Genomic DNA, 12,559 nt, shown 5'->3' on the forward strand with positions numbered 1-12,559 from the left:
TCAGTTCAGTTCAGTCACTCAATCTGTCCCACTCTGCAACTCAATGAGCTGCAGCATGCCAGGACTCCCTGTCCATCACCAACTCCAGAAGGCTACCCAAACACATGTCCATTGAGTCGGTGATGCCATCCAACCATCTCACCCTCTGTCATCCCCCTTTCCCCCTGCCCTCAATCTTTCCCAGCATCAGCGTCTCTTCAAATGAGTCAGCTCTTCGCATCAAGTGGCCAAAGTACTGGAGTTTCAGCTTCAACATCAGTCCTTCCAATGAACACCCAGGACTGATCTCCTTTAGGACGGACTGGTTGGATATCCTTGTAGAACTTAGAAAGTATCAAATAAATGTTAGCTTAAAATAGAGAAATCCATTGCCTATAAGGACATGAAAGCAGTAACAAAAAGGTGGAGCTACTATGAGAAGGAAAAGTAGAGGACTTAGTAACACAAGGTAGAAGCAAGATATATACTACTAGGCAAAAACAACTTCAAGAATTGCACAGTGCAACACACACTAGTTTAGCCTCTCGCAAAATGTGGGTCCTTGAAAAATACTTGCCTTTGACTTGAGCATCTTCTGCTTGGAGGTATAATGAAAGTGTTTCATCTTGGAATGGGGAAGCTTAGGCAAGAGATTTTGAGGTGACGAAGACATTTAGAAGATGTCTTCTACACCACATGCTGTGAGAAGATTAGGCAATTTGGTCTTACCTATCAAAATGTATGGATTTTTGCATTTTTCACTTCTTTTCTAGGTTCTCCTTAAATACACCTATGGGCTTCCCTGGTGGCTCAGTGGTGAAGAATCTGCCTGCCAATGCAGGAGACTTGGGTTTGATCCCTGGGTCGGGAAAATGCCCTGGAGAAGGAAATGGCAACTCACTCCAGTATTACTGCTTGGGAAATCCCATGGACAGAGGAGCCTGGAAGTCCATGGGATGGCAAAAGAGTCAAACATGACTTAGTGACTAAAAAATAACAATACAGAAGCAAGTACCATTATGTTCATGCAGAACTGTTGAAGAGGGAAAAATCAAAATGTCCATTACTAGGGAAACTGATTTCATGCAATGGAATATCATGCAGCCATCAAAAGAACGAGGTCCACCTAGACTTATATTTACCAAGAAAGAGATAACCAAGGGGATTTTATTTAAGGGGAAAAATATCAAGTTTCTGGAAAATGTTTAATCCCACTTACTCAGAAAATATATATGTACAAGATAGTGAGTAGACAGGTCTAAAGCAAAAGTCTAAGTCCTGCACACCAAACTGTTAACAGTGACTATCTCTGAGGATGGGAGTGGGTGAAGTAAGTGTGTGTGTGTGTGTGTGTGTGTGTGTGCCTGCGCTGTGTGGGATGTTCCTCTGGGCACCTCTGCTGTTTGAAAGCATTACTGAGAGGACGTGGAAAGTGTATTTTTAGGGCGTTGTGTGAAGGGAAAACTTGGGGAGCAGGGAACAGACTTACGGCTCTCGGGTCTCCTCAGACTCCAGCGCCGACAGAGGTGAGGAGACCCCGCCCCACTGAGGTGATTCTGCAGAGGGGCGGAGCTCTGCAGAGCCGACGCGGGAGGCGGCCTCGGGGGCGGGGCCCCCGGCTCCAGCCGCACGCTCCGCTCCCACCATGCCCTTATAAGGAGCGCCCGGCGTTAGGGCTCGGGAATCCGGTCGCAATCCCTGCGGCGCAACCCCAATCCCAGGCCCCTCCCTTGGGAATGGGGGCGGGGCGGGATCTTGGCGGCGCGGTTGCGGGGGCGGAGCGTATAAAAGAGGGACCAATAGGAGTGGAGGCCTGGGTCTGAGCGGCGCTTTCATTGGGCGCGGCGACGCGAGCGGGCGGGGCGCCGGTGAGGCTGGTTACGCTGAGGGAAGCCCCGACTCCGTAGTCGCTGCTCCGAGTCCGTCTCTGTGAGGGTTCCCGGCCCCTGCTTCTCAGTTCTCGGTAGCCCGCGGTTCGCCGCCCCGCTCGCCGCCGCGATGCCGGTGTTTCATACGCGCACGATTGAGAGCATTCTGGAGCCGGTGGCGCAGCAGATCTCGCACCTGGTGATTATGCACGAGGAAGGCGAGGTGGACGGCAAAGCCATCCCTGACCTCACCGCGCCTGTGGCCGCCGTGCAGGCGGCGGTCAGCAACCTCGTTCGGGTGAGCGCGCTGGGCCTGGGGGAACGGGCGCGGGAGACGTTCCTGGGGTCCTGGCTCGCCTCACGGTTCCCGGTCACTGCCTGTGAGTTTGCGCGTGGACTCGGGAGCCAGATCGCCTTAGGTTTGAATATTGACTCCCCCGCTTTCTGACCTTGAGCGAGCCCTCGGGCCTCTCTGAGCTTCAGTCTCCTCATCTATAAAATGGGGACAATCCTAATAATGCCTGCCTCCCGGGTTTCTTGTGAACATTCAGTGAGGTGGTATTTATAAAGTGCCTAGCGCAGCTTATGATCTGTAGTAAGCGCTCAGTAAAGGGTAGGTGTTAGGATGTCTGATAGCCCCTTTCCTTCAGCTGGCTGTCGCCCCTCCCGTTGACAGCCTTGCTCTCAGCTCCTTTTTAGGCCTCCCCGGCCTGGCCTCTGGGCTGACGGGCTCCTCTACTGACTCCCTGCCTCTCCTTCCAGGGATTCTTAAATAGGAGCCACGTTGTTCTCCCTTCTGATACTTCTGCCCCTCACCTTGAAACCTGCCTGACCCACCACCCCTCCCCAGAGCTCCGCGGGTCCGGCCCTTTTGTCCACTTGTCTTACTGACCCCTCATGTCTGTCTCCTCCCTTCCTGAGGAGTACTTCTGCTCACACCTCTGGCGCTCAGAAACGCCGGGCGACTTCTTTATGCAGTAATTCCTGACGACGAATCCCTTTCCCCCTTTCGCGTAACCCTGCTGCTCTTCATTCCCGCCCCCACCCCCAACTCCTGTGGAGGTTTCCACCTGGCTTTACCTGCTGTCACAAGGCTTCCTACCTCTGGGGCCTTTCCAGACTCGGGGGCCCTCCTCCTCGGCCCCTCCTCCTGACAGGAAGCAAGATGGAGCTGCCGGGAGAGGCCTGTGGAATCTGGGATCTGCGGCCCCTGCCGGAGAAAAGAACGGGGCGTCTCCTCCCCAAGCCACAAGTTTCCTAGGTGGCTAAGTGGCTCCGCAGACCCCTGTCGCCCACAGCGGTGACTCGTAACTGAGGTGATTCTTGGAGGCGGCGGAGCCCGCTTCTGAAGTGGGAAAAGAGGCGCTGTGCTCAGTCTCCTCACACCCCGCTGGCGAATATCACACTTTTCTTTCCCACCCTGGGTGGGTGACTCAGAAGGCTGCTGCCTGTGAGAAGCAACTTTGGAAAAAGTTCCTAAGGCTTCCCCACCGAGCTGTGTAAATAGAGTGTGTCAGGGTAGTTAGGAGGCTGGGAGGCCACTGTGGGTCTGGGTGCGGCTTGGGCTTCTTATCTGATTCGAGCGCTTTAATGCACTTCAGCTGCTGAAAGTCTTCCTCAGTCTTCAGGGGCCCAGTTCAGGAGACAGTTCAGGAGACTGCTAATTAGGAAGACACTACTGACCAAATTCCCCATCTGTTTTCCCTGTAGATTTAGTTAAGACTGTATTCAGGAAGAATACTGTGTTCATTCAAAATGTCTAGTTCTACATTGTTCGTGTTCTTTTTATAACTAATTTTAATCTAAGGCTCCAGAGTACATTCTTATGTAGTGTTGTCTAACATGGCTGCATTCCAGGCCTCCATTTTTCAACAAATAGGAAACAATGTAAAGAGACAAGGTAATAGTGTCCCTCCAAGGAGTACTTCAGGAAATGAAATCTTAAAACCACATGTTGAGCTTGGAACAGAGCTGGTGTAGTTGAGGGGCTGATAGCTGGCTAGGCTATTTAGAGAAAAGTTATTTATGAGCTTCAGTGCATGAATTAATAAGAATTGAATGTCTGTTGTATAGGGAACATTTTAATAAATCAGGTTCTCAGGTTGAAATGTGCGTTAGAATCACCATTGGGGCTTTTTAGAAATAAAGATGTCCAGCTACCATCCCAGACTTACTGAGGAGGTTGGGTCAAGGTCTTTGTGTTTTTAAGAAGCTCCAAGGTGGTGTGATACAGTCCCTTAGTAAACATTGTAATAGATTCTGTGAGACTAACACAGAAGAAATGAGGGCAGTGATAAGCTAAAAACAAAATTACTTATTATTACATACTTTCCAATATATTACAAAAGAAGAAATTAAAAAAAAAAAAAAGAAGAAATTTGATAGGAGTTAGCAGAGAGAAAGTGAGGAGGATTATGTTGATAAATAGTCAGTGGTGAACAAAAGTACTTGTGATTAAGTCACTTCCAGGTTACAGCAAGTAGATTGTCTTGACTCACTCAGGGAGGCAAGCTGGAGAGAAACTGGAGCTGAAGTTAGTGCATGCTGTATGGGCAGTTTAACAGAAGTCCAGTAAAATGAAAAAGAATGGAAGGGAGAGGATAAGAGTGTGTGAGGGAAAACTGTATAGATTGTGTTCTGGGGAGCCCGGAGGACTTACCCATTGCTTGGAATTCGGGGTGTCTGTTGTGGCCCTTGTGTATATGCTACTGAATATTGTGATGAATTGTGTTCATGTGTCAAGTTCCTAACTAGATTGTGTCTCATATGATATGTATGTGCTCCCCAGTTCCTACCCTTAACATTGGCACATGGGAAAAGAAGGAACTATGGGAAGGCAGATAAATTTAGGAGACTGAAAATTTGTTGGTTATGAAGAAAATGAGAGAACTTTGGGTTTGACAGGCAAAATGGAGCAGGAATTAGGACTATATTAGAAATACAGTAGAAGAAGAATTAGTAGAGCTTGATAATAGAACTCTCAGGGAAGAAATGTGATGTTCCTCTAATAAATCTGATTTTTGAACAAGTATTCCAAAATGCATGCAATTCACATTTCTTTCAGTTACCTAGGGAGGCTATATCCCTATTCCAGTGTTTCTCTTTGGGACTTTTTTTTTCTTTTTTTTACAGATTATATACATACAAATGAATTTGTTTTATTTTGGTTAAGAAAATTTTGTCTGAAATGGGTATTCCTTAACCTTACTACCATTTTTGAGTCTAAAGTGACTTTTGAATATTTCCAAAATGAAAATATACCCAGTGGTGATGAAATTCTGCATTGTTAAGCAGTAGTCATCCACTTATCAGATTGGTATTTATTGAGAACTCCCTTTTAACATCAAAGCACTAAGTATTATGTTGGCCAGAGTAAGTATAATATTGGATTGAAAGTCCTAAGTGGCCCAGAGAAAGTGAACTATGAAAATTCAGAGGAAAATGAGATCACTTTTCTTGAGAGCATGGGGAAGACTTCATGGAGAAGGTAACCTGTGAACTGGCCTCAAAGAAGGTGGTATTTGAACATTTAAAGATGTGGTAAGAAAGGCGTTACAGGAAGAAAGAACTACTTAAACAGAGGCATAGAATTACTGAGACTCTGAGGACCAAGTTTGGACTTAGGGAATCATTAAGCAAAACTCATTTGGATTTGCAATTTTTCATGTGTATTTGTTAAATAAAAGTAGTCTGGTCACTTTATATATGTATCATCACAATTGAGTTATCACTTTTACTCCACCCTTAGAGAGAAGGTAGGATGAGATTATTTACATGTCCTTTTTTCTAGTGAATAAGATCATTTTTTAAAAAACAGCTTTGTTGATATATAATTTACATACCATACAATTCACTCATTTAAAGTGTACAATTAGGTGTTTCTCAGTGTATTTATAGAATTGTACAACATCTCCAGAGTCTAATTTTAGGACATTTTTGTTCCCTCAGAAAGAAACTTTATACCCATTACACTCACTGATTCTCTTCCATCCCCTAATACCTCAGCCTTAGGCGACCGTCAATTTGCTTTCGGTCTTTGTGGATTTGCGCATTTTGGACATTTCATGTAAATGGAATCATAAAATATGTGGCCTCTTGTGTCTGACTTTTCACTTAGCATAATGTTTTCATCTATGGTGTAGTATGTGTCAGAAATTCATTCCTTTTTGTTGCTGAATAATATTCTGTTGTATAAAATAAGGCCATTTTAAACACAGAAAGTGATTTTAATGCAGTAACCTAGGAGGGGACCTAGGAGAAAGAAGTGTGGGAAAGGAAAAATAGAGGAGGGGTACAAGTTCTAAAAGCAATGTGAAAAATTCAGAAGCCTTAGGCTGTCTGTGTTGTAGCACGGTATATAAATTTTTCTTTTTTCCCATTGAAGTGGCCCATAGAAATCTGAGTCTTTGTGACCGTAAAGTCATGCCAGTTTTGTTAATGGAGGTTCATACACTTTGCCTTCTCCATTGCATCTGAGGGCATGTGTTGTAATTACTCCTGGGGCTCATGAAATATTTATTTTGGGAGTTTCGTGGCTTTGACTTTTATGAGCCTCACCCATATATCAAACCCTGTTGGGACCAGCTCTGGGACAAATAGCAGCATTGTCTTTAAACTGATAGATGGGAAAGACTGTTCTTTTCTTAAAAAGAAATCAGCAGTTTATTTTGTTGTTAATATGTTATTTGTATTAACATCTGAAATTATTCCTACTTTAATTTCTTTTGGTTGATGTTGGACTTACTTCATTTAAAATAAATAGCAATGTTTGGGTGACAGGCCTATGGGTGATTTTTTTTCTCTTAATATTCTGTATTTTCTAATTTTTAAAATGAAAATATTCATTCCTGTATTAAAGAAAAATTAAGGTAAATAATAATGTATGATTCTTTATGGTTTATAAAATGCTTTCATATAAACATCTGTATAATCTCATAGCAATCCTTTAAGGTAGATATTGCTATGGTCCCAATTTTACAGATGAAGATACTGTAAATCAGTTAAGTAACCTGCCTACAGTGGCACGCACAGCTGCTTAGTAGTGGAGCTTGGACTCAAACTCTGTTTCTCTCACTCTGGACCCTCTGCTTTTTTCACTTTACCATGCTGTGTCTACTTGTCCTGGATTGGCAAGATTATCTGTTCAAAGCCTGGCTTTGGCATGGCCTGTGTGAAGGGCCTATATTGAAAAAATGATGTGAAGGTAAGACATTCAATTTTGTGATTCAAAGATGTGAAGACAGCAACATTCAATTCTGCAGCTTAAAAAAATAGATACAGATAGTACAAAAGTATTTATGTCTGTAAAAGATAAAGACTTTTTCTAGTGTATTTAGCTGCTTAGCTTGAAGTCTATTAGAACTAAATAGTATTTAAAGTAGGTTTGTAAGATTTCTTTATTTAAATAGTATTTAAAGTAGGCTTGTGGGTTCTTTGGGGAATTATGAAGTTTCATTTGGAACAGATCAAAAGAGATATACAAATGGGACTTAAATCTGTTCATGACTGAGAGAATGGAAGAGTTTTGGAGACAGTGTTTCTACAACTATGTTTATAATTTTAATGGAGCCCCAATTTAAGTATTTGTTTATATGTACTGACACTGTATAAAGTTGGGCTTTTCTAAAGCTGTTTTATAAATAGCACTGGTATAACTGGACACAATAAAAGTTATTTTATATTTCATGGACAAAATAAAAGTTATTTTATATTTTATGTTAAAGTCCTGTGCTGTCAACCACAGTATCCTAAGCTGACTCCTTTTGCCCTTGTCAGGAGTAAGGACAGCTTTAAGGCAACTGCTTTTATGGATATGGGACTAATTTGGATTTTAATATTTCTTGTATATTTGTTAAAAGAGTAGTCTGGTAATTTTATATACTTAATTACTGGTTATTTACACACACGCACACATATATATGTATGTGTGTATATATATATTTTATATATATATATATATATCTATATAATACTTATGTTTTATATGTATCACAACTGAGAGGGTCATTATTTTAAAAGCTTTCTGACAACTTCCTTGGGTTTTGCTGGCACACCTTGAAAGAGGGTAGGTTGGGAACATCTTAATTATCCACAGTATACAGCCAGCATAGCGTGTATTGTTTTTCTCTTTTGACAGCCATCATACTTGGTCAGTGTTTGTCTTCACTGGGTTGAAGGTTTCTCAATGGCAGGGACCATGTCTGTGTGTTTGCTTCTTTATTTCCAGTGTCAAGTCGGTAATAGGTATGAAATATAACTTAAAGAATACTAAATACATAGCATTCATTTTTTATGCACAAAATATTATAATAGGAATTTTTGTGTGGCAAATATCTTTCATCCCCAGCTTTCAAACATCTGGTGTACTGAATTTGAACAGTCTCTTCAAATTTATAATAGGCCTCATCTGAAACAAGTAGAATGTATACTGAGAGGGAGGAATGAATGGCTAACTGCCCATTGTTTGAGATAACAAAAGTGTTAGGCTATTTTGGGTTGTGGTTCTCTGTTTCAGAGTCATTTCAACTATGCAGGCCACTTACTAAATTCATAATGTGTGAATATGTTGCCTCCTGTCTGAAAGTGGCATTGAGATTTTGCATTCTTTTTCAACTCTTTTTGTCTTTTTAAAATTTAACAGTTTAGTTCAGGGGTTGATATATTGTTTGGAGCTCTGCTAGTTACAGTGCAGTATCATACCATGAGTCATCAATGCTTCATTAAAAGATTTTTATTTCCTTGAACCATATGGTAGAAGACAAAGATTTCAGAAAGTTGATTTACTTCTTTTTTGTGTTTTGGCTGATCTGGGGCCCAGCTTTTTCAGTGGACCTTATGTCATGGTCACGACGACGGTGGGGTATATTTTTACATAATAAACCAGCATTATAGCAGTTTCAAAAGAAGTAGCAGTGTAGAAAGAACAAATGTCAGAGATGAGTTTTCTCCCTAGGATAATTCTGCGTGCTCAGGACTCTTGCTGAGGAAGGGTCAGCCTGTCAGTTCATGTTGCTTTCAGGCCAGTCTGCTGTTATATCTTCCCAAATAGAAAGGACTAAAAGAAGAAAACAAACTTTAGCCTTGGCTTTTTTAAGGTCCAACAGCCTTCAGTGCTATGTAGTATAAATATTTCAGAGTGAGCTTTAAGGGGTAAAGTTCAAATCTGTAATAAGACTCTGAAACACCCAGAGATGAAAGTTTAGATATGTGAGGAAGGACCTCCCACTGGAGGCTTTCATCGGTCTTTCTGTTCCTTGTCTGGACCTGTAGAATCCTTACAGTATACATTTGGGTATACTGTGCCACATAGACAGTTAAGTTAAGATAACATAAGTTTCAAGTTATCTAGGTGACTACTTCTCTGATTTTTTTCCTGTAATTTTCTTATTCATTCAGTGTGTGTTGGGAATGGTTATGAGAGGAAGGCTATCTTACCTGTTTCTCCTTAATAATTTACAAAAGGTTTAATTAGGGAAGGAAGTTGAAATATATATTTAAGTAGAGGATTTTTGTTCATTTGTATTTTTATCATAGTTAAACTTTTATTTTTCATTTAAAATAATACTAGTGAATAGTATACTATCAATAATTATTTTTTGTCATGCTGCCATAGTCTTTCAAAAAGAACAGTTTTTCTTGTTACAAAAGTATTATACTTTTTATTGTTGAAATTTACAAACATCTATAATCACAGTCTTTTTACAGTGTTTCTCAGCCTTTTTCAATCTTTTACCTCTACTCCAAACCAATTTGTTTCCACAGATATAAATACAAACTTAACTATATATAGATGCACCAGTTCTTATCCCTTTCCCACCACTGACACCCCTCCTCCCAAACCATTTAATTCACGTTCCTGCTCAAAAATTTGCAAACAAAAGCAAGGAAACCCAGTCTGTTATAACTACCCAGGATTTTCACTGCCATGTGCTGTTTGGGGAGCCATACTGCTTAGTTAACAGCGCTTTAAGTGAGTGCGGAATGAAATAAGTTCAGAATAATGGGCTGGATCCTGAAAGAACTTCTAATCTCAACATCCTCTTTAAAAATATGGGGTCTTTACATTGAATAAGTTTGTGCATTATATGTACACAAAGGCATAAGGTATGATAGAGTAATGAATAAAAGGGGACTTGTATAATTAGATGTAGGCAGTTAGGGAGTCCTTGCTTTCTTTCCAGTCCGTTGGTAAAACTTTGTAGATCTTCTGTACTTATATGCTGGGTCATGAATCTTTGGATAATTGATTTGATTCTGTGCTTGTTTCTCTCTCTCTCCCTACTCCCCTAGGCTGTCTCCTTCTCAGACTGTTGGTTTCTGGAGGGCAAAGACTGGTTATATTCTTCTTGATATTCCCAGTGTTTTCCTTATCGTGGTATCCCAGGTGGTGCAGTGGTAAAAGATCTGCCTGCCATTGCAGGAGATGCAGGAGACTGGAGTTTGATCTCTGGGTCTGGAAGTTCCCCTGGAAGAGAAAATGGCAACTGATCCCAATATTCTTGCCTGGAAAATCCCATGGACAGAGGAGCCTGGTGGGTCCTTTGTCCGTACAGTCCATAGGGTAGCAAAGAGTCAGACATGACTGAGTACACATGCACACTTATCCCATCTCATGCTCATAGTATTCCTTTGATAAATGTGTTGTGTTTTGATATTCACTATAGCCACTAGTCATCCTAGGTTTATTCATGATGATAAAGATAGCTCACTATCTCTTGTCTCCATTGGATGACTTGGTATTCTCTTCTGCCCTTAAATGTTGCTATATACAAATGCCTATGTAATCACAAAGATAAACAGATTCATAAATATTATATTGTGTTGGCTACATAATTGGAACTTTAGATTCCAAAAACTTCTGTTACTTCTATTAGAAGTCAGCTTATTGGATTGGTATGAATGTGGCATGTGTGTATGTATAGAAGATGAGAGGTAGTGAATCTTAGAACTAAAAATGTTTTACAAGTATTGTTAAGTTGCAGAAAATAGAGTCTTGGCCCTTAGAGAATTTCCCACTGATAAGATTTCCAGTTGAATGATTGTTAAGGGGAAAGTGGCTGAATTTCATTGCAGTTGGCCACAGTCCAAGTCAAAGTCATTCCTTCTTTTGAAATAAGCTTAACATATTCTCATAGGTAGGCTTTTTGTGAAGAAAGAAAAATGGTGTATTTGTTCTTAGATTTGAAAGTTGAGGGACCAACTAGCAACTTACCTAGCTTCCCTGTATTTCCAGCCTTCTCTCTGTCCCCACCCCATCTCTGGAGAACTGGATCATCTTTTATCTGTAAGGTGGACAGCATGTTTTTATTCATTTAATTCAAATAGATAAGGATATTTGAATGTGCTGGTAAATTTCTAGTAACACTCAATTTTCTTATTCTATGGCTCTCACCCAACAGCAAAATTAGTTATCAGACTCTGGCTCTGCACATTGCCTGGTGTTCTGAATGATTTGTTGTTATTCAGTCACTAAGTCGTTTCCAATTCATTGTGACCTCATGGACCACAGTATGCCAGGCTTCCCTGTCCTTCACTATTTCCCAGAGTTTGCTCAAATTCATGTCCATTGAGTCAATAATGCCATCCAACCATCTCATCCTCGGTTGCCCCCTTTCTCCTCCTGCCCTCAATCTTTCCCAGCATCAGGGTCTTTTCTAATGAGTCGGCTCTTCACATCAGATGGCCAAAGTATTGGAGCTTCAGCTTCAGCATCAGTCCTTCCAATGAATATTCAGGGTTGATTTCCTTTAGGATTGACTGGTTTGATCTCCTTGCTGTCCAAGGGGCTTTCAAGAGTTGTCTCTAGTGCCACAATTCAAAAGAATCCATTCTTTGGCACTCAGCCTTTTTTATGGTCCAACTTTCAGATATGGTCTGTGGCCTCAAGTTGTTAAAACACAGGTGAAATTTATGATCTTATAAAAGATTTAGCTAATCTACATTCTCTCCATGCATCAAATTGTTGTGGAATTTAAATTATTTAAAGGGTTGTGTGTTGGTAGCAATAGTTTTTATTCCTTGGAGCCATGGAGAAAATGTGAGTGGTCCAGCAGCAGAATGCTCAGGTGGTGTGTCCCCTAGTTAGGAAAAGAACTCTGAGCATTGGCTTCAGCTTCCCTCTTCCTGTGATTCTCTAGGCACAGTGGGTATTCATTTCCTCAAGGCTGGGTGCTGCTTGTGGGCCATCACATGGGCTATTCCCTCTGCTTGAGCTACGCTTTACTTGGATTTCAAGGTAAAGCTATTCTTTACTTGGATCATTTCTGTTAATCCATGACTTCCATATTAAATATCAGCTTTTTAGGATTGACTCTAAAAAGTCAAAGGTTGAAAAAAAAAAAAAAAGTCAAAGGTTGACCTCCCTGACTCTGCCTTCAAAACTATGTTAGGTCCCTCTATCATATGATTATTTTTTTTTTATTGTGCTTTTTATAATTTTAAGTCATTATTTGTGTGAGAATTGCTTCTTTAACATCTTTCCCCCTCTAGAGTCCGGTGGGCAAATATTGGCCCTGCTGTGTTTGCCCCTGAATTTCCAGCACCCATCAAAGTGCTTGACACATAGTAGAGTCTTAAGGTGGAGAAGGAAATGGCAACCCACTCCAGTGTTCTTGCCTGGAGAATCCCAGGGGCAGGGGAGCCTGGTAGGCCGCTGTCTATGGGGTCGCACAGAGTCGGACACGACTGAAGTGACTTAGCAGCAGCAGAGTCTT

The 12,559-nt window shown here is 41.4% G+C and overlaps 1 protein-coding gene across 2 annotated transcripts in view; it reads left to right on the forward strand.

Moving 5' to 3' along the window:
- The first annotated feature begins 1,871 nt into the window (after window positions 1-1,871).
- Window positions 1,872-12,559, forward strand: part of VCL (vinculin) — a 104,929-nt gene continuing 94,241 nt past the window's right edge. The window contains exon 1 of one of the 2 annotated variants that reach the window (XM_061161875.1): window positions 1,872-2,145. In XM_061161875.1, coding sequence (XP_061017858.1) covers window positions 1,978-2,145 — 168 coding nt within the window. In that variant the 5' untranslated portion in view covers window positions 1,872-1,977. The remainder of the gene's footprint in view (window positions 2,146-12,559) is intronic. The other variant, XM_061161876.1, reaches the window with a different exon arrangement.

This window comes from Dama dama, chromosome 15 (assembly GCF_033118175.1).
Source record: "Dama dama isolate Ldn47 chromosome 15, ASM3311817v1, whole genome shotgun sequence".
Classification (NCBI taxonomy): domain Eukaryota; kingdom Metazoa; phylum Chordata; class Mammalia; order Artiodactyla; family Cervidae; genus Dama; species Dama dama.